Source organism: Mytilus edulis, chromosome 4, assembly GCF_963676685.1.
Source record: "Mytilus edulis chromosome 4, xbMytEdul2.2, whole genome shotgun sequence".
NCBI lineage: Eukaryota > Metazoa > Mollusca > Bivalvia > Mytilida > Mytilidae > Mytilus > Mytilus edulis.
Window position 1 is genome coordinate 95,067,225 of NC_092347.1, and position 24,131 is coordinate 95,091,355.

Here is a 24,131-nt window from a genome sequence, read left to right on the forward strand (position 1 = left end):
ACCTTCTTAGATCTTCAATCTTTATTGAGAATCAATAAATCTTCTGTTCACTACCGTTAAATCTTCACAGGCACTTGTCCCTCTCTTTGAAACCACAACCTAAGACTTGAAGACTACCAAAATGCAAGTCCCTTTGTAAATGTTCTACACATAGTCTTATTTGTGCGTATTTGCTGGCGTGTTCCTTGGTGACTCCTACATATGGATAGCAATACTGTTTGTTCATATGCATCGGCCACGAGGAAAGACTTCACTCAAAAAAGCTTTTTTTATAATGGATGTGATGCTGTTTTTAGTACATGGTCAATGAACACTTAACATTATGGTTTATATGGCGGTATATATCACTCTCTATTATGTATGAGTTGTTTTTCTTGTGTATTGTCTATATTGCAATTGTTAAATCTAAAGATCACTGCACTATTTCTTGTGTATTGTCTATATTGCAACTGTTTGATCTAAAAATCACTGTACTGTTCAAGTCTATAACGGGTCCTCTATTGGAAACAACATTTATCTTATCTTATCCTATAACGAGATAGCCTTCGTAAAACGTACAACTTTAATCACATAATATCTGACAAAGACTATCATAAGGTGGTATGTCAATAGGCCATTTAATGTTGATGACCTTTGAAAGGATGTTAAAAAATATGTTTGACAAGATAATTATTAAAAAATATGTTTCACAAGATAATTATTCTCATTTCACTTGACTTTTTGTTTGTTTATCGTGTTTCTTGTAATTTTCACATAGAAAATATACGAAAAGATAATATAATACTCTGTCCTGAGAAAAAAAACCTACAAAATAATAGTTTAAATTAATAGTCCTATATACTAGTAGTAAATATACTAAATCTTGTTGTTTGAAGCGACCCCTCCCCCCCCCCCCAAAAAAAAAACCCAAACCAAACGTAAATGTATATATTCAATGAACTGAGAAAAAAAGGACTAACTAGATGTGTTTTCCTCTCCATCTGAACAAAGTTACCACCAGATCTTAATGAAAAAAGTAGTTGAAGACAGTCATTTTGAACACCAGATCTCTTCTTTTCCGTCACTATTGTCGAGATACAGAATTGCTTTTTTCTTTACAAAATGTTAGTACCAAGTCAGTATATGGCAGTTGTACCAAGTCAGTATATGACAGTTGTACCAAGTCAGTATATGACAGTTGTACCAAGTCAGTATATGACTGTTGTACCAAGTCAGTATATGACAGTCCCGTTCGTTCGGTTGGTTGATATAGCCGAGCACGGCTTAATTTTGTCAGGTTTTATACGTATTTTGATTTGTTTTGGATTGGTATTTTGGGTCATCAATGTTCATTAACTTTGTACTTGTTTGACTTTCTATTATTTTTTTTTTATCTTAGCGTTACTGGTGAGTCTTATGTAGACGAAACACGCGTCTGAAGTATTAAATTATAAGCCTAGTACCTTTAATAACTACTTACACCACTGGGTCGATGCAATTGCTGGTGGACGTTTCGTTTCAACAGCTCAGTAGTCAGCACTTTAGTGTTGACATGACTATCAATTATATAATTATATGGTCTTTTTTTTAAATTCAATGTTTGCAAAAATATGAATTATTCGAAATACTAAGTATTTTCTTATCACAGGCATAGATAAGCTTAGCCGTATTTGGTATTTTGGGTCATCAATGCGCATCAACTTTGTACTTGTTTGGCTTTATATTTTTTTTATCTGACCGTCACTTATGAGTCTGATGTAGACGAAACACGCGCCTGGCGTATCAAATTATAAGCCTGGTACCTTTGATAACTATTTTTCACCACTATGTCGATGCTTCTGCTGGTGGACGTTTCGTCCCCGAGTGTATCACCATCCCAGTAGTCAGCACTTTGGTGTTGACATGAATATCAATTATATGGTCATTTTTGTTCAATTTACTGTTGCAAAAATTGGAATTATTCGAAATAATAAGGATTGTCTTATCTCGAAGATAACGTAAGCCATATTTGGCACAACTTTTTTGGTATTTTGGGTCATCAATGCTCATCAACTTTGTACTTGTTTGGCTTTTTTTTTATTTGAGCGTCACTGATGAGTGTTATGTAGACGAAACGCGCGTCTGGCGTATTAAATTATAAGCCTGGTACCTTTGATAGCTATACATGTAAATTCCCCTTTCTGAATTAACATTTGAGTTCGATCGTTACTTTTGTTAATTTGTTTTTAAAGATTTTATAGAATGTAGTATCAAGAACAATGTTAACATTAATGAGCAATTGGAAATTTTTTCAACAACCTAATTTGACAATTGGACAGAAAATATTCAGTGCATATAGAAGATATCCAATTAATAACTTTATCTAGTCATTTGAACCACCGGGCCAATATGTCTTCATAAGAATAAATTGTCATCAGACGACTAGCTTTAAGTAACTGCGAATACTTTTATAGATCAATACTTTGTGTCTTTGTGTTTTCATGTTAGTTGTTTTGTGCTTCTGATCAGGCTAATAATTTGCTATTGAATAGGCGGTTTGTTCCTAATGAGTTTTTTTTTACACTAATGTCGCAGGTTAGGGAAATGCTTAACAGCTCAAATCTAGACATATTCTCTTTCCTGTACTAGATCATGAAAAAGCAAATTTACAAAAAAATAAAAAAAAATAAAACAATTTCTTTTCACAAAAAATACTGAACCCCGAGGAAAATTCAAAACGGAAAGTCCCTAATCAAATGGCAAAATCAAATGATAAAACACATCAAACGAATGGACAACAACTGTCGTATTCCTGACTTGGAACAGGCATTTTCAAATGCAGAAAATGTTGGCTTGAAACAGAACGAGTCTCAACTAAGATGAGCCACCAAACGACCGAAACATCAGGAGGGTAACAGTGTGAAATTTTGTTCAATATGAAGATTTATAATTATTGACCCGATCATCGCTACTGCAAAATGAACCATGTTTCTATTCTGTTTATGACTATTTTTTTACAATATCGATCGTTACTGTAGAGTTATATACACTAACCAGATCTTTTTACTTTATAAGCAAAACCTTGAAATTCACTGTTTATCAAATACATATTCAAACTGAATTATATCTTTTACAAATTACATCGAACCGTACTATTGTTCTAATTGGAAAGATTCCAAACTGCAAAGAGAAACTAAGTATGAGTAACCTTTTAATCAAACAACCTGATTTTTTTTCAATTATTTAATCTGAACCGGAATTTGTGTAGATTATTTACATAACTTTCACTTCAACAAGAGTAAAATTATATTTAGTCCAGGTAAATCACCTGTTTGATCACACCATATCATACGGTCCAAATCCTCTAGTCAATGGGCTTTCTGCAAGTTTAAACGCCCATAATATTCAAATTTTATGAATGAAATTCCAAAAAGGTTCATATTGACCGCACTTGATATTCAAGAAGTTCAATTTGACTAGATAGAAGGAAATAAAACGCCTACATAAAATGATAGTTCAAACTGTATGAAAAAGTATGTAAACAGTTTTAAAATGTTATTTGAAGGGTTTAAGTCGGGTAAATTACCATTTAAACATGTGTAATAAGATATTTTTTGGGGGAATTGTGTAAGTACAACCGGTATATCAGAACTATTCGAGATATATTGTGAGAAAAAATATAATGATGTAGGTATTGTTTATGAAAATACAGAGGATGTACTTTTTAACCTCGGAGAATAGGGTTGACTTATTTTATTTCATCGTAATAGTATGTCCTTATATTTTTGGTGTTAAATAATTGTAGTTCTCAAGAGGGAGTTCGTTTCTAAGAAATACCTCTTTATCACATGGATATTGGGCTTAGATTTATGATAGTAGGACAAGTTTCAAATACACCGACTCTAGAAGGATTATAAAATACTGTTTCAAAAATAACTATATAGGTAATTTTACATTCTGTTTATTACCGAGAAAGGTCTATAATTATCGTAACGAGTCAGACTTATATTACAAAATTGACCATATCTAAAATGATTTAGAAAACATGATTACAGAACGATAACAGGAAGATATCAGACTGACAACACAGCGAGCCTGACTTAAGATGTTTAATTTACTTCACTAGTTATATCAATGTTGTTACTAATGTTTAACACCATAAACGATCAGTACAAAAAAGTCATATAAATCATATATGACCATAAACAAGATGTAAATTAAAAAAAAACCTCGAAAAATAATGATATTTTGCAATTCCCCTTGTTACGAAAATTGATATCATCAATAGAAGTTACAGAAATTTAGATATAAAATTAGTTAAAAAAACTAGATTCGAAAAGAAACATGAACTCCAATTGCAGGTTAAAAGCCCGTGCTACCCTACTGGTACGACAGAGGGAAACCCTTAAATGTATTCGTTCTCACAGAGATTTTGGCTTAAAACCATGCTGAAAAATAAAACCACTGGCTATGGATATTGAACAGTTAAACGGCTGCTGAGAGTGGAACAGGACGGGTCAACCCTACAGGGGGCATAATTCCACTTCAAAACATAGTCAGATTTATCATAAGGTATTGCCCCTGTTCTAATAACCGTATTAAAAAATGTAAAATGCTCTATACTAACGATGAAAACAATTTTTTTTATTAGATTGTAAAGAACAAATCCATACGAATGGAAATACCAAACACCAGAAACATCGACACAGGTCACACAGATCACACAAGAAACGACGACATGGAAAGAAAAACACAAAACAACTTCCACTGTCCAAGGGATTCCAATTACAAGGAGAGGATCATAGTGCAGCATATGGATGGAACATGGATTCTCAGGTCCCAAGAGGAGTGTCAAGACTGGTAATCGATTTGTTTTACCATTAATTGTTCTTCTTGAACGATAAAACGATTTTCATTTGTACCATGCAAAATGTTAAGAGTATAATAATCAACGCATTCAATCGTCATGCTTGCCAGCTCAAGTTGTATTCTTACATAAAAAATTGACAAATATAAATGATGTCAACTGGTATTTTGTATTGAATTTTTATAACTGTTAAAGTGTAAAAAGTGTTAGACTAAAATACTTTTAACTTAAAGTTTTTTTTAATGATCTTTAGTCGGGTTTGTGTCTCTTCGAAACATTCCAAGTTTCCATTCTCTAGTCTGTTCTGTTCTATGGTTTAAATTTCTTTCTTGTTTTAAAAAATAGTTCTATCGCTGCAAATAATGATATGAACACACATCACAATTCATTTTCAAATCTTTTTAAACAACATCCCTTAATGAACATTTAAAAATTCAATTATATAACGGTGTCTGAATGTTCTCTTGTTATTTATCGCTAGTATTCTATTTTATTAAACAGGAGCACAGATTGCATCCAAATATTCGGCATGCTGCAAAAGAGTTTATGGATAATTTACAATCAATCCTGAAAAAGATTCAAAACAAGATCAGAAATGTACGTATTTGTTGTATTACTACTTGCTTGTTCTTATGTTAAACATACTATTTTAAGCTAACGACATTAGATTGATATATTAATTTGTATATGTTTGCCTTAATAGTCCATTGGAAAAACATATTTGAACTAAGATAGAAAATGTTGAGTTTAAACAATTTATGAGTTTGACTGTCTCTCTTTTAAGCAATGTGCACACTACATTAATGCAATACTTGCATTATTTTAATTAATTTAGTATTTTCTTATACAGTCCCATCTAAGCGTTCTTAAAACAATTAGATACAGATAAAAAATATAGCAACATGTATGAAAATTACCACCAATAAAATAGATGAGTAATTTTAAAACTCAGATTGTCAGGAAGGAAAAATAATTCCTGCTTAATTATAAGACATCTGTTGGAATTTCATTCAGACAAATGACGAACGAAGCCATTAGCACCATCCAAGAATAACAAATTGAGCGAGAACTTTTATGGCTACTGAAAATCACATATAAATGACTTTAACACATGCTATAGAGAAACGATCTCTAAGTAGATTCCTAATTAACACGTTTCTTCGATTCTTTATTCAGCCTCACAACGACCTACCCCCTTTCTCCCCGAATTGTAGTGGTTAACATAGGGCCTTCAACAAAATAAATGATTGCTTAATTTTACAATATGTTTTGGTTAGGAATGCATACTGTTTGTTATGAAACATGTTCACAAGTCATAATAATTGTCAATCAAAAAGCATAAACACCGATAATAACATGTTAACATCAGATAATATAACTAACAACATAAAGTCCACTGATGGTACATTTACATAATAGTCAGACTCAACAATCAATGTCCACGAAATTGAACAAGGTTAAATATATTTTTGATTGTGTTATACTCAACATTACCGGGTCGTTTGAAAGTCAAATGATATAATTATCACATTGCCTTTAAAATTTTCCATGAAGGATGTTTTGAATTACCAAGAAATCGACCAAACCTTCTTCCTCGATAAATGAAAACATCAACATTAACATCTCAAACCAGCCTATCCTCCAACACGTAAACAGTAAAATACAAAATTTACTTATATGTTTAATATTTTTTACATTTCACTGCACACGATGAAAGAAAAACATGCACGAGTTATAGCGTTAGGAAACATGTTTATTTATAATATATGTTTTTTAATTCACACATAGTCCTTAATCCGGGTCAAGGTATTACGAATATTTGTTTATTTAGTCTATGAAAACAAGATTGTACGTCCATAAAACTATTGTCATATTGTAATGTACAGATAATAATTGTCAGATTTATAAGTGCATTTTAAAATTTAAATCTTTTAATGTGAATATTTAAAAAATACACAACAACAAATATTACTTAATTCAGTACATAAATTATTTAGCCTAGGAATCTTATGTATTGATCCTGCTGCATTAAACATCAAACCGGTGCTCAAATATAAATAATATCGAGACCAGCTTCACTGCAGCCTAACACATGAAATGTTTTTGAGGTCTTAAAAAAATGACAGGAAATCAACTTTGCCTATGAGAAAGATGCAATAGTTTTTCATAAAATGAGAAAGATGCAATAATTTTTCATAAACTGAAGGTGCAATTCATAATAAACATTTACAATCAAAATGTTACATTTTAATCAAAGTAACTCAATAAGCACTGGCTGCTGGAATAATGGTAACATATCGTACTCACAATCCACCATCAGTAGAACCCAATATGCTGAAGAAAAAACCCTAATGATAAAAAAGAAGTGGTATCCATGCATCAAAAGGTAACATAAACTCGAATGGTACCAATATCCGCGAGGATCGCGACACGTGTTTTTGAAATAACCTCCACCAAGTACTCTCGAGACCAAAAGCAAAACAACAGAAATATTATTGCCTCTGTTTCCCTTTTGAATAATGCTAACATTGGTAATACAAGGTGTATAATCAATAACTATCAACCAATATATAACACCTTAATCGCTTATAATCAAAGGAATGTAGCTTGTACTGATAATTCGGACATTGTACTATTTTCTGTTAAAAATATTAAAAAATCATTCAAAATTAAGGACCCATAGTTGTTACTACTTGCAGTTACATAGAATTTTGCATATTTGACTTTTTGATGTTACCATTCTAGGTTGACAATGAATATATTACGGTGGGGAGTAGGTCCCGTGACGCTATGATGGAAGTCAGAAAAGAGTTAGAAGAACTTACAAAGGAAAACAACGACATATATGGTCAGTATTTGAAAAAAGTAATCTTGTTCAAGAACTTTGTTAGAAAAGATTAGTGTTTGCCAATGTACCCATTTGAAGAAACATATATTGCACAAAGCAAATACAATAACACTTTCCAATGCGCAATAGTGGTTTGGGCAAATCAATTACAACCAAAAGGTTTATGTAATAATGATATGAATTATAATCTAGCGAATATCAAACTAAAATATATGAACTCATTAGTAAAACTCAACAGAAAATGTTTAATAAGAATTTCGAAAGGGTTTTCCAAAGACAGCTAAGGTTATCTTTTCTTGGAGTAGAAAATTCTAAGCATTTCGAAAAGTTTAAAGTTTTGTAAACAGTTAATCATGATAATACATATCACCACAGAGGTGCTCTAATACTGAATCTTTTCCATTCATATATTCCCTGACTTACCACGTTATAACTGGTGACATTAACGTTACACATAAAGGCAACAGTACTTTACCGGTGTTCAAAAGTAAACAAAGGAACAACAGGAACATTGAAGTGCAACAAAAACAAATGCCAACATACATTGAAACGATCTATTTAATAACAACGATTCTCTACGAAATGTGCCCAATACACACTCTGGGCTTCAAAACATGAACTGGAAACAACACTTCCTAATTTGAATGGATAATGTTCAGGGTTTTTGAAGTCAATAGACAAAAGGTGAAAATTTGTTTATAACTACAACAGTTATTTCAGTTAAGTATGAAGGACATGTAGAAAATCCGTCCATTACTCGGACTTCCAATGTCCGGTAGCTAAGTATTTACCGTCATAATGGGGAAGTTCAATTTGAGAGAGTGCCACGCTCTACGCACATGAAATAATTTTTACTACCACTCTCCGAGGGGTCCGAAAGTGGACCTTTGAATTGACAAATGTCGGTCTCATATCCAACATTCTCTCATATTCCTTTGCAGTTAAAACTTCCCATCCTTCAATCCGATCGAATACGTTGTAGTGCATAAGGATTATAGTTATAATTACCAATCTATCCCAACTACTCCGACAATTTCATTTTAAAATTCAATGCAGATATAAGAACTAACCCAAAAGATTATTGTGCTATGGCCATTTTTTGTATTCATCTTTTTCACTTTTGCTAATGTATTTACCTATATAGTGTCTATATGTTAATTTGTTTGTTCTGTGTTGAACAATAAAGGCACCAGTAGTTTACCGCTGTTCAATAGTCATAAATCGATTAAGCGAAAACAAATCCGGGTCACAAAAATCAAAAATGAGGGAAACACATCCACTATAAGAAAAAAAAAAAACATCGGATCAACAGAAACACTGATCTGCAACCAAAACAAACATTAATATATATAGAAACGTAACAACTTCCACATTCCGGATCATGTTACAGCACATTTTACGAACAAAATGGTTGGCAAAACCTGGTTTAATGGCTAACCAAACCTTAGATGTTTGCTTCATAGTAATTAAGATTATACCACAATGTTGACTGCTATACCCCAATTGTTTTGTCAGTTTGATTTGCTCTAGAATTATTGTAATGGAATTATATACGACTTTCATACGATTGAGGTACAAAACAAGGTTTACTCCACCCTTTTTACATTAGGAAATGCCTATACCAAGTCAGGAAATTGTCGATTGATTTACATTCGTTTGATGTGTTTGAGCTTTTGATTCTGACATTTTATAAAAGACTTTCCATTTTGAAATTTCCTAGGAGTTCGGTAGTTTTGCTATTTTACTTTATATCCACTGTTTTTTTTTTTAAAACAAACATTCCTATGTGATCTATTCTTGTGCATATATTACAAATTATTCAAATTATGCAATTAGATCACCCTTAATCTATCACAATTGACAACTTTCAATCAAACCAATTTCAGATTCTCTATTGGATGTGTCACAGCTAGTCCGGTATGTCTATAGACGAGCACACGAGAATGGCTATGCCGGTGCCAATGCCATGTCTCTCAGAAGTTTTCCACAGATAACATTTGCTAACTTAAACAATGAACTTAGACACTATCAGATGACAGATTGGAATGCATCAAAAGTTTACAATAGTGTTATGGATTTGCAAAGGTATGATTTATGATAATACAAGTTTTCTGTTTCATCATTGTTTATTGTATTTGAAGGTATTACTATATGTCTATTGATTTACAAATCAAGTTCAAACATGAAAGACACATGCACCAATAAAATTCCTAATGACTGAAAAGTATTTATACTATGGCATCATGAGCTGCTTTATCATTGACGTTTCGTTAGTTCATTTTTTGTGCATACTTATTTTTATATATTATTTTATTTTACAGAAGAGGAGTACAACAAGATGCAGCAAAGACGAATGTCATGAGCAAAATAAAAGATAAATCATTGTCGGAAAAATTCCGGTATTTTGAAATGTATGATCTGCAACAGAAAGTGAGACTGATACTTCAAAAGGTCGACACATTGTCTGGAAATGTTTTTATACCACTTCGTAGACGCTTAATGAAATATAAGGTAAAGCGCACATTAGTTATAATCTGCTGGATTGACGATCCCTATTGTTTCAATGTTTTAATATAGATTTACGATTTACAGCATATCAGGTTGATTGTTTATACATAACTTGTTCACAGTTTGCTTGTTTTCTATTTAGACTTTACGTCAGTGATGCGTATTTAGTTTGTAACCAATTGACACATTGACACTTGTGATTATATCCGAACGAGATATTAGAACAAGTACCACTGTAAACCCTGTTTGACAAGTTGTTTTTTTGCTATAAAAAAGCTAACCCCACATAAATTACAAGTTATGTATTAACTGAATACTTACCTAAATCATCTGCAATATTAAATTCATTCAAATTTTCTCCAGGGTCTAAATTTTTCACCGCCAGTTTTTCGGTGGGGCGCGTGTAGCTTAGTCTTTATTTTTCTATGTTGTGTCTTCTGTACTGTTATTTGTCTTTTTATTTTTAGCTATGCCGTTGTCAGTTTATTTTCTATCTATGAGTTTGACGGCCCCTCTGGTATCTTTCGTCCCTCTTTTATCTGTTATTTTTTTCTCTCTTCATTTTACTATATATACCATATTAATGTCAATGTTAACACCCCAAAGGTTGTAGGATTCTCGATTACTGTAATACGATTGTCTCATGTTTATGTATTTTGTTCTTTACAGACAATCAAGAATACAATATCAGACAGAGTAAAGCACGCGAGATATCTCACTGGTCTGGCACACGGAGCAACAAAGACAGCTAGAGATACGTTCCAGGTATGACATACCATAAGAATGAATATGTAGCAGAGTCCAATTGAAAAGTGCATTACCGAAACACATCATTTCTTTTTTTTTATACTAATCAAGCAAGACGTTTGAGTATCCTTTCTGTGGTCAAATGAAATATCAGATTGATTGTTTCAAATTACTGCAATATTCACTGTAATGCATAACAGTGCAACTCAATTTTGTAAAGCATAACAAACGTTTCAGACTTAATTATTAAAAGATCAACTTTTAAAACATTAAACTATTCTTTGAAGTTAAACAAGAAATACCACGACAGGAAGAAAAACGACGGAAACCACAACCCAGCAACTGGACACCATAACCCAGCAACCGGACAGAATAACCCAGCAAGCGGACACCACGTATCAAGGCGTCATAGAAGATCTGCTGAACATGCCTATATAGAGGTTCTTGTTCAAAGGGCAATTAGAAAATCTAAACATTTAGAGGAAGTCTCTAATGTCATAAACAGGTAATAAAAAAGGGATTGTCTAATAGTGTAAATAGGTAATCATATAGACGACATGTCTGATATTCTATAAGTCAAATATATGAGGCCCAGATTGAGTTAGAATTGTTATATTCAATGTCATTCTGATATCGAATTGTTGAGGTCCTGGTATAATCCAGTATATAACAAGTTACTCATGCATTCATCCATCTTCTTATATTCAAATAACCTGATAGTTGTAATTTATTTTTAATAATAAAAGTCAAGGAACAAACTGAGATGATAACTGTAAGAAGAGAAGTCAGAAACCGTCCCAAAGAATAATACAAAGTCATATGACACGTTTACACTGACATGGGGCAAAAGAAACTCCTGAAATATCCTTAATTGGACAGTGAAGTGATTCCTGGTTTATAACGCAATGATTAATACATGCATTTACATTTTTCAGCAAGTTGGTACCCCTTCTTTCAAAAGCTAGTGCATTTATCAAAAATATGGAAAGTGGAAATGCTGGTACCCTTTCACAGACTAGAAATATCATTGAAAAACTCTCAGCCACGTTAGTTGTAAGTAGATATATACAAGATTAATTAGCATACACACATTTCTGGAGATATTACTTATAGTTCACTTCAATTTGATATAACTCTTATATGGTTTACTTGTCTGGCGTAAATATTAAATTTCAATCCTGGTATCTATGATGAGTTTATTTACATATCTACAAAATACTTGAAAGCGAATGGTCCTAAACATTGTCAATGACACTTTTGTTCGAAATGTGCTATTCAAAGACTTGAAATATCGTGAGCCTAATTCTATTAAATGGAAACACAACTTCGAAATGCTGATGGATTTAGTCGAGGATAATGCCTGGCAATGGGTTAAACGCGAGAAGGAAAGACACAGATACTCTTTTCAAATTGACAAGGGCTGTGAGGTCTTTGAAAAATCAGAATTAATAACCTAAATACTTAGTAGTCTATGAATACACATGAATCAAATCTTTAAAGACCCAAATTTTTAAAAACTCCATGAAAAATGTATTGTTGTCACCTCAAGTAAAATCTAACCAAAATCGTGTTTGTGTGTAAATCGCATTACATAAACAGTTGATACATGAACTAGGAATTGACAACTGACTTGGAATTTCAATATATATTCCCCACGACATTGACAATGGAGGAAAGTTTAGGTAATCAAGGGTCAATTCTCTGTTAAGAACTGCAATCAAATATGAAGAACTGGATCGTCACTGTATTGAATACATAAATTATCATAAGTGTCATACGTTATGTTGGTGTGACGTCCAATAGCTCTACGAAACCTTCTTCTAAATTATCAATATTAATTTTATCAGCAATCAAAGCCGGACATCAAAGTTATTGCGAAACACCCTATTATAGAGGCGGTGTGACTAAAGTTTGGATAAACATTCCAAAGATCTATTGAAATGCATAAAATCTAAGACTCTTGCATCTTAAAATATTATTAAAACACTTGACTCTGCTTTATTATACACAAGCATTCCCACCTCCTTAATAAAACACAAATCGAAAGAGTTGCTCCTGCTTTGTTTCATAAAAAAAGCCAAATGTAGATACAAGTATTGTCTTAGAGAGAGATAAATCGTCCTTCTTTAAAAATCACTGATTTAAACAATTTCTTTTCTGAAACTAACATTATCAAGATGCTTGATTTCTTAATTGATAACATATTTGTTACGTTCGGATGTCGTGTTTTCAACAAACGATCGGCATTCACAAAGGAACCAACAGTGCTCCTTTCTACTGACTTGTCACTTTTTCATATAAGAATGAATTCACACAGGAGCTTCTCTGGAAGAATGAAGAGAAGGTAGCATTATCCTCTTAATTCATGTTTCGCTATAAAGACGTTTGGTGACTACTTTAATCATACCGGACTATAAATAAAGGATAGAACAGATAAGTTAAGGATGAATACTATTTTTACTTTCTAAACTGAAATTGCATACTATTATATGTTTCACTGTTATGACGGATATGTTTCAATCGTAACTACATTTCCGTCCCCCTTCCCTATCTAATTAGACTTATACGAAGTTGTTATAAGGATTTAACGTGTTTAATCATATAATATCAACTGTTAGGCACATTTTGCTGAAAACACTCAAGCCTTTTAAACTTTTTTTGATTCTAGCGTCACTGATGAGTCTTTTGTAGACGAAATGCGCGTCTGGCGTATATATAAAATTTAGTCCTGGTATCTATGATGAGTTTATATACTAGTAATCAGAGTAATTCAACTGCTTTATAGAAATAACCTAAGTCAACGATATATTTTTGTAAACGATATTAAAAATTGCATTTGATAAAATTTTACATAAGTTTTAATACTATTACTGCTAATAATGATAGAAATACAATCACGATGATGATTGAATATAATATTACCACTAAGATGACTAGTATACGTTTTTTAAACGATTGAAAAGTGTATGCAAGATTCATTTTAAAATAAAACTTGGCCTTTTTATGTTTTTTTTATCAAATAAATCACCTTGAAAAAATTATATATTGACAGAAACTTGATGACAGTATGGATGATGTACGAGTATTTTTAAACGACACTAAGATTTTAGAAGCACGTTGTCAGGAGTTGAATGGTGAGAGTGAAACAATTAGATGTGAAACATATGGTGTCTTTGAAGGCTCTGGATCTGGGGAAGTTGATGACGAGGATGGAATATTCACGATGAAAAGTACGGTTCCCACAACTAAAACTACTCAAATGATTACTACAAAAACTACATCAATGACAACACCTTCCACAACTACAGCGAAATCTACTAGCACTAAACCTCCAACGACTGCAGCGACATCTACTAGCATTACACCAACAACTACATCTAGACCTACTAGCACTACACCTACCAAAACTGTATCGACAACTACACCCACCACAACTACTAGCAAGAAACCTACTACAATAAGTATACCATCGTCTTCTGCAAAGACGACTCCCGTTCAAAATACGTCATCATTATCAACATCTACATCGTCAACATCTCTATCAACAACAGATCCTACCTCCACATCAACGAAAACGTCAACATCAACTTCGACAACAGCTCCAACAACGACAATAACCCCAAAAACAACAGCAACATTAACAACAACTACTCCATCGACATCAACATCGTCTTCAACTAAAAGGACAGCTACAGCTCTAACAAAAAACCCAACAACAACAGCATATAAAGCAACTGTTAAAATAGTTGAACTGACGTTAGCACCTGTTATACAAACTACTGAAAGTACGATAGAGGGAAGCGGAACTACTCAAGATGGCGATTCAGACGACACAGACAACGATTTTGTTTTCGAGCGACCAGATACAGACAAACATAGAACATCATCGACGACAACAACAACGTCAACAACAACGCCGACGCCCATGACAGATAAACATATAGAAGGAAGTGGAACAACTTCTGAGTCGGACCGAACAGATGATGACTTTATATTCGAAGAACCAACAACGACAACGCAAAGACCAACAACGACAATGTTAACGAAAACCACGATACAACAGCCAGTGACTGACGACGAGACACTAGAGGAAGGGAGTGGGAAGAGTGAAACTGAGATAAAAGTAGAGGAGGATAAGAAGAAGGAATCAGAAGAAGAAAATGAAGGATCCTGGTGGTCGTGGAATGATGATCCGAATGTATTATATGATCCACAGCAAGATTTCAGTAAGTGTGAAGTACACTGTATCAGTTACATTCTTTATATCTGGAAAATTTGATAATGTTAAGAGTTATTATTGTAGCTGTGTGTATTTAGTGAGATTTACAACTCTTTTTGAGAAAAACTTAGATTTTTTTCACGCTAAAGTTTAATAAGCGAATGAAAACTCAATAAACACAAGTTTTCTTAAACAGGATGATACAAAATTTTGTTGTTATTTAATAATCCTATATTGTATGTGCATAAAATCAGATGTTGCCTATAGTTTAAAATAAATTCATCATAGATATTAGGATTGAAACTTTATATTTGCACCAGACGCGTGTTTCATCTACAAAAGACTCATCAGTGAAACTCGAATTAAAAAAAGTTAAAAAGGTCAAATAAAGTACGAATTTGAAGAGCAATGAGGACAAATAATCTAAAAAGTTTTGCCAAATACATCTACAGTAATCTATTCCTGAGAAAGAAAAGCCTTAGTCAATGCGATAGTAACCAAACGACAAATACATTATAAGGGAGGTAATAGGTTGAATTTTACAATTTGAAAGTTCTAAAGCAAACATTATAGTACCTTATAAACATCAACTTATATTGGTATGGAAATAAATCTTTTGGACCCTTTCATTTGAACTGTATCAGACATAACGTTATTTTTTTACGGATAATGTATCATGACAGTATTTACCATAATAATTGTATGACGTTGATTCTGAAGAAATGCTATAACTGTTATTTAGACAAAAACATCCATGTAAGCCATTCAGACCGAAAGGAGATTTTCGTTACTATTCCTATGAGAAAATTGTCTCTACTTATCTGTTGAAATAAAAAAATAATGATCTTGATTCAGCTTTTAGATTTATTATTGTCTTTTGTAGAAGAAAAACTAGCAACACAGGCATTCAATGCCCGGATGAAAAGTGAAAAGATATTTAATCAATGGGTGAATGTTTCTACTGGCTTCAAAGGTAACTCAAGAAAACATAAACAACAAATTATATAATGAAAACTAGTTCTGTTGGAACATAGTAAACACTATGTCTTTATGTCGATCCGTTTGCCTGATTCCGTTTCGTAATTATTATGACCCAACATTGAATTCTTATCTAATTTGTGTCCTTATTATATTTTACTTCGGGATAAGTACTATGAGCATAAAATACAGTTGATTTTCTCTTTGATTGGCGTTTCAGTTAAATATTAGAAAAATATACAGTTTCCGAAAGATTGAAGTCAATTTAGAATTTAAGATATCAAATATTTTTTTGGTTAAAGTTAAGTTTCCTTTCCAATTTCAAACATCATCAAATGTACTGATTTTTAAGGATTATTTTATTTGGCAAATAAGAATACAATTTAGCAAGACTAGTTCAGGTTTTGCAGCTATCAACGTTTCATGAGTTATGTCTAATAACATATAAAAGTTCATCAGAAATGATGAAACCTTTAGTTTGCTATTCCAAAACCCATGTATTTGCTTAAGAGAAATGAATTGTCAGGAAAAGGATATGTTACTTTTTTTTATTCTTGCACCCATACTTTCCCATTAGCTACCTTCATGTATGTCTTTATAAAATTTTCTCACATTCATTTGCCTAGATTCTTTTATTAAATCAAAGCTTACATATATGAAATAGTTCTCTTTTATATAATATTTTTGTCCAGATGTGCAGAATCGATGGGGAGACATGACAAAACAGTTGAATCATTTGGGTGCTTACGTCACTGCAGCTGAAGGTCTTAGAATATCATGGAACACAATAGAACCATACATTACTGACAAAATGACTACCTTACCAACTAAGTCATTAGATATCATTCACAAATCTGAAACAACTGTCAACATAAGTCAAAATACACTAATCGTCATCGAAGAAAAGCTAAACCAGATGTTACAGCTCAAGCAAACACGTTTGTCTAAAACTAGCAACGATGACCAAGGTCCGGCTTTCATTGCAGATTTGATATCAAATGGTAACTGCCTATTACCAAAATACGTTCTTCAATTGGTTAAGCATGTCAAGGGTTTTGGTCTTATGTTATGAACGATTTTTTTCTTATCATTTCAAAAGATTTTATACTCTTTTAACATTTTACTTACTAAAATATATTTATATACTCGAGAGTATCGTTTAGCGAACAACCGATTGACAGTCGACGAATGTTTTATACATAATTTAAATCATTTGAGAGTATTATTAGTAATTCAGAAAACACGTTTTTGTTTTGCGTAAGAAAAAGTAATGACACAATACATCATTCTGTCAGAGAATCTGCCTCTTAATGCAACATTTATCAAAATGTAATACTTTCTTTAATCTTTAAATACAATTCTTTTACATAAAAGATCCCCCTGAAGTTGACGAGATTTATATAAAATTCATGTTTTCTAGTTCAAACAGTAGATCAGAACTCAAAAGCAATAGCTAGATTGCAGCAAATTAACCCTGCTCCATGTAAGGGTGTCCAGAACACAGCAACTAGACTAAGAAGCAGTATTGCACAGCTCAGATCTAAGATAGATAAAGCTAAGACAATAACGTCATCTATTCCAGTAAGTACCACATAATAATAAAAACATTATATAGAATAAACTTTGATAATCATTTTATTTATTCGATAGTGTTAAATATTGATGTTCTGTGGACTTTAATATGAAAATAAGAAGATTTCGTATGGTTGACAATGGCATAACTCTTCAAATGACATAGAAGGTCAACAACTAAAGGTCACCATTAAAAATGTAAAAAATCCATATCGCAAAATCGGCCATAAAAGGCACCAAAATGGTAAATATAAAACAAATAAAACCAGAAAACTAGCTGCTTGATTTATGTAGATAACAATAAACGAAGAAAATTTGATACACACCTACAACTCAATTACAGGCTCCCGATTTGGGACAGTCACATAAAGAATGAGGCGGGGATGTCAGATGTAATAATTACGTTATTACTTTAAATTTGAGATATATTGGTTTATCATGAATACTTGTTCTAAAATGTCTTAAACTTTTAAATTTTAATTGCAGTTGTCTGTATCCATGAACGGCAAAGAGGTTTTGGATGCGTCATTTGCTTATAAATCAGTACCAGTTTCACCGTCATCTATAATTGACATGTGTATAAACCCTAGAAGTGAAAATATGCAAATTGCCACTTTCTATGGAAATTCAACAGTAAGTCTTTAAATTCATAAAATCAACAGAGCTCAATAAATTTCTATGTTTGTTATAGTGTTAGTGTGTGTATTTGTGTGTACATGAGTGAGTTTGTTTATACGAGCCTCTGTCATTGTATACTAAATATCTAGTCGAAGAAGATTTGATATGAAGAGAACAAGCAACACACTAAGTACCTGCCAAAAATAAAGGCTAGCAATTACTATACGCTATCTGAAAGCAAATTGTTATCTTCGACTTAGCATTTGTTCTTTGGTTTATAAACTGACAATAATGAATAAAAACATATTCATACTAGTATGGTTGATCTTAATATTTTAGATTTTGAACGCAAATGTGAAAAGTAACCCACATTCGCGACTAAACAGTTATTTTTCTTCAGAAAATCAAAGTTCTTTCGTTAGTAGTAGCCGATTTAAAAGATTTGGTATAATTGACAATAATAAAACTATAACACAAAGTCTAAATAAAGCGGATTTAAAGTTACTGAACGGCCTTCAACAATGAGCCAACCCAAAACTATATAGTAAGATATGAAAGGTCCGACGTGAAATACGAGAAACAGTTTTGGTTTGCAGTATGTTTTTAATTCTATTCAATTCCGATGTATTTCACTTTGAATACATTTTTGTTTTTCATATACAAAATTGATACTACTCAATTATTTTATTAATCTTTTATTTATTTGCAGCAATCTTATTCAGTTTTCTTAGATGAGTTGAAACCAGCTTTGACAATCACTGACATTGACAATACAAAGTTGGAGACTATATCGTTTACATCACCTTTAAAGAAAGACCAGTGGTATTCCATCAGTATACGAAGGTAATAGATAATCCACTTGTACAATTCGCGGTACCAATAACGAGATTGTGGTTAATCCGAAATTTTTTCCATTTATGGTCAATAGTAATTATCAACAGATGTTATTTTTATAAAAATAATCAATGACCTTCTAACCCGAATGGTACACGTATTTGACTAAAATAAGTTGACCAAGAAAATTTGAACATTATCACATTCACGTCCCTGTAATGTAATTATTGCAAAGAATAATAAATATATATAAAGTGACGGGTGAAACATTAAAGAATTGATGCAAATATTGTATTTTTAATGTAGAAATGGTCGGACTGTTGAATTGCGACTGAAATCCTTGAATGATACCTCAGAGGAAATCGTTGAAGATTCATATATACCAGGATTATCCATTCTACAGAGTACAATCACAAGAGCAGTTGTCGGGGAAACATCCGTAAGTGGTTATAATCGTTACTTCATTTTTGAATATGGATATACGTTAATTTAGCTTATAGAATTCCGCATGTTTAAATTTACGTTGGAGTGCCGTATTTTTGTGAATACTTCGTCTTTATTTTAATTCCGATTTGTATATTATGAATGGATTAAAGATATCTAAACATTGATAAACTGTTGTCTTTCATATGCTTGATATGTTCTTTTCTTTAATGGTTACCACAATATTCAGTTCAAATTTCATGTACAAGTGATTCTTTTAATCTGTTTTTCACTATCTAAATATTTATTATAAATCTGTTTTCTTAATTTGTAATCAACCAAAGTCTATAGACACAATAAGTGGTATGAGTGCCAATCCGACAACTCTCCATCCAAGTCACAATTTGCAAAAGTAAAAAGTAAAATAATAAAAATACTGCACTCCGAGGAAAATTCAAAACGGAGAATCCTTAATCAAATGACAAAATCAAAAGCTCAAACACACCAACGAAACGACAACATCTATCATATTCCTGACTTTGTACAGGCATTTTTTTATATAGAAAATTGTGGATTAAACCTTGTTTTATAACTAGATAAACCCTTCACTTGTTAAGGTCATAAACAATAATAGTACGTAGTTTAACACGGAGCCTTGGCTTACACCGAACATCAATCTTTAAATGGCTCTTTAAATGACTAGTGTTAAACCATTCAAACAGAAAAACAAACGGTCTAATAATTAATAAACCACATCAACAAATGAAAAGCACTGAACACCAGGTTCCTTACTATTAGGGTTTTCTAATTTATATCTTAGCCTCTATTTTTCATATTTCAGATACCTTCTGAAAGTCCCCTTTTTTCTGGCTGTGTAAGTGATATTGTAGTCAACGGACAACATTTAGCAATGAGCAAAAAGAAAGGGACTATGAAACACTGCATGGGAACAGGATGGTACGTATTCAAATATGTCTAAGATAGAAAGTAATGGTTTGATAAATTTCTCTCTTTGAAAAAATCTTTTGCTTCAATGTCGCCTCATGAATATGTTGCTAAGGCCCCACTATGATGTATTTTGAACAAATATGTATTAAGTATGCGCGTCTGGCGTAAATAAAAAATTTAATCCTGGCATCTATGATGAGTTTATTTATAATGGACAGAATGCAAGTTGCACATTTGATATGCTCTTTAAAGCTTAATCGAGACATTCTGTCTCGTTAAGGGTTGGTATCAGTTTGCCGGGTTTAGTAAGGCAAAAAGGGTCTAGAAATATAATTGCTTAGTGTTTAATTTTAATATGCTGAAACTGATGAGTCTTTGGTAGATGAAACGTGCGTCTGGCGTAAATTAAAAAAATCAATCCTGGTATCGATGATGAGTTTATTTATATAACTTTTAATTTCAGTGAGAGTAAACATTTGAAGTCGATGATTTTTGAAGGTGATGGCTTTGCCAAATTCTCCTTGTATCTGATAGATGCATCATACATTGACAACATTCATCTAGGATTTCAATCGACACAGAAAGGAGGTGTTCTCTTATTTATCAATGATAAACTTAAGGTAATCAAATTATTCAATTTAATTAGTGTACAAGGATTGAATAACCGTAGCTGTATTTGTCAAATAATCGAATTGTAGCCGTAATGGCCTCTTCACTTTTTAAATTAGAGCATCACTAGTGAGTCTTATACAGTAGAAACGCCCGTCTGGCATACAACATTATACGCATGGTATCATTGATGAGTTATGTTAACATGCATTTTCGACTTAAATTATGTATATCTATAAAAGGGAGTTGAAAGATACCAAATGAATATTTAAACCTCTTCATCGATAATAATTAAACTGACAATGCAATATTTATCAAGACCACCAAAAACCCTAAAAATTTGCAAATTTAATTCTTAGATAGACAAACATATTTAGAGTTAACAATACGAAAAGTGGGCAAGGGTTATGAAGTTAGTCCATGAACATATATGAGTTTTGAAATTTCATCAGGTTTTTTTTTTATCAGAATAACATTTGTCAAAACATTTACAATACATGAAAAGTTAAGCAACGAATCTATTGTGTCACGTCTTATCCTTCAAACGATTGTATTGACATCGTTAATATATAACAGGAACACAAGTAGCAATAATTTAACACCAACAGTTTATTTTTAACCCATTCTTAGTGATTAAAAAAAAGATTGAAAAACTACTTTTATTATTATATTGTTTTAAAAAAAAATCAGAAATAAGGCACCTTTTTTAATCAAAATTCCGGGATTGGAATCCAATTCCAACAAAAAGTGTTGATCTGTCATGAATAAATAAAGGGAACAGTAGTATACCGATGTTCGAAATTAAAATTCTATTAAGAAGAAACAAATCCCGGTTACACACTTAAACTGAGGGAAACACAACAAATATAAGAGGAAAACAACGAAACAACAGAAACACTGAAGTGCAACAAAAAAAAAAAACAAACCCAAACGACAATGTAACACACACAGTTGAATATGTTTATTTTATATAACTTCTGGGGGGGGGGGGGGGGGGGCAAGGTCGAGTTATGATTTGCAAACAAAAAGAAAAGGTCTTTTGTTGTATCTTTCTTTAATTTCTAATGCATATTTAAACGGTATGTCCAATACATATCTCCATTCTTTAAAAACAAAATGTGGTACTGTTACCAAAGCAATGCATTGTATGATTGTTTTTGAAAAACTTCATTTAAATTCCACTTCCGCAATTATCAGTTTTCTGTAACATTTTCTGTTCATCCTTCACATTTGCATTATAACATATTATCACTTCAATTGATTAACGTCAGAGTAGAGTGATGATTAAACCCGATAATTATATTAAAAAGGTTTATGTAAGTGATAACTGATGTTAACTTGACCTTGTCTGTTTGATATCGAATTATGAGTTTTGAGTTTGAATATCCGTTTGGTATATCAAGCCTCTCTTTGATAATCGGGTATCATTGATTTAATGTTCCACACATAGACATATCCTCCTTATTAAACAGGAAGAAGATGCAAAAGTATAAATCTTTCATATCTAAATGTTACAGTAAATCACGTAGACATCGAAATTTCGGTTTCGAGGTTATTCCGTTGAATTAACTTTAACATTAAAAAGTTATAGATTTTTATAAAACTACAAAAAACAAAAACCTAAGAACGAACACAAAACTGAACACAGAAACTACAGACGGAGCAACCGAACCACACCAAAAACCTAGGGGATATAAAGCGCCAATGTATTTCCTTAAATCACAACAGATATTATTTCATACATTACAATCTAAGAATATTGATAAGTTTGCAATTTATTAGCGAAGAAAAATTAAGAAAGTACGATAAAATTAATGTCAGTAAAAAAACTATTATGATGATTTATAATTTTACATTCCGGGTGATCATTCTACTAGCAGCGGTATTGAAGCCACGGGGGGGGGGGGGGGGGGGGGGGGGGGGGGGGGCTAACTTCCTATTATTGGGTATTGTACGGGGATGTGCCAAAAATATGGGTCATAATTTTCGAGTTTTATATAAAAATGACCCTCCTTTTTAATGACATCCTATATTAAAATGCATTTACGTTTGATAACTGTATATTGATTTGGGGTATGATCTACATATCATATATAAATATGCTATTGAGAATCTTACATTAATAATGGTCAATTATTATATTCATATATAAAAACTTAAGGGTACAGCTCTTGTAAATTTATGAATTATGAGTGATGATGAGTTATTGCTTATATAAGCATGGGTCATATTTTAAATATTGTATATAAGTATAGGTCATTCTTTCTTCAATATTTATATAACTATAGGTACTGAATTTCAGTGAATGTAATATTAAAATGGGTACGTTTTTTTAGGCAAAAATGGCACACCCTACCAAAAAAATATCGAAGTTACCCCCCCCCCCCCCCCCCCCCGCCGTGATTGAAGCAGTGCCATATATTGAATCAATTAAAAAGCTCCATCATAATCAATAGCCAACAATTAATACAACGTGCACAATTGCCAAAATATTTACAGTAAACAAAAAATGAAGCAGTGAATAATTTGTGTCATATAAAAATAAGAAGATGGAGTTTCATTGCATATGAGACAACTCTTCATAAGAGACCAAATGACACAGAAATTAACAACTATATGTTACCTTACATGCCTTATTGTTCAAACGATCGAATTGGCCTTGTATTATAACAAAAACAAAATAGGCAATATAAAGCATCAACAGAATTAAATCTATTTAAAAATTTAAAAATGAAAATGAAAATGAAAAACTGTTTTACTTTTATAAGTTATGTAATCTTTAAAAGTCAGAAAACACCATTTGTATAAAATTTATTGTATCGAAATCTTCGAACAAAATGTAACGATCTTTGAGATATACAAAATTTGAAAATTTAGACATTTTTTATCATTTGGCATGTGTAACGTTATTTTGTGGGTAATGAATGTAATGTAGACTAATAGTTTTTTTTTGGTAAAAAGTTGCACAGCTTGAATATGGGAAAACAGTTTGCTACTAATAC

General features: G+C 32.1%; 1 protein-coding gene across 1 annotated transcript in view; it reads left to right on the forward strand.

Moving 5' to 3' along the window:
- The window catches only part of LOC139521112 (uncharacterized), a 38,886-nt gene that overhangs the window by 1,840 nt on the left and 12,915 nt on the right, over positions 1–24,131 (forward strand). Inside the window, exons 2-18 of the mRNA XM_071314410.1 lie at positions 4,610–4,818; positions 5,327–5,422; positions 7,571–7,673; positions 9,560–9,758; positions 9,995–10,184; positions 10,851–10,946; positions 11,216–11,433; positions 11,864–11,981; positions 13,981–15,154; positions 16,031–16,120; positions 16,818–17,126; positions 17,546–17,706; positions 18,184–18,330; positions 19,025–19,158; positions 19,456–19,588; positions 20,414–20,529; positions 20,984–21,140. Coding sequence (XP_071170511.1) covers positions 4,610–4,818; positions 5,327–5,422; positions 7,571–7,673; positions 9,560–9,758; positions 9,995–10,184; positions 10,851–10,946; positions 11,216–11,433; positions 11,864–11,981; positions 13,981–15,154; positions 16,031–16,120; positions 16,818–17,126; positions 17,546–17,706; positions 18,184–18,330; positions 19,025–19,158; positions 19,456–19,588; positions 20,414–20,529; positions 20,984–21,140 — 3,650 coding nt within the window. The remainder of the gene's footprint in view (positions 1–4,609; positions 4,819–5,326; positions 5,423–7,570; positions 7,674–9,559; positions 9,759–9,994; positions 10,185–10,850; positions 10,947–11,215; positions 11,434–11,863; positions 11,982–13,980; positions 15,155–16,030; positions 16,121–16,817; positions 17,127–17,545; positions 17,707–18,183; positions 18,331–19,024; positions 19,159–19,455; positions 19,589–20,413; positions 20,530–20,983; positions 21,141–24,131) is intronic.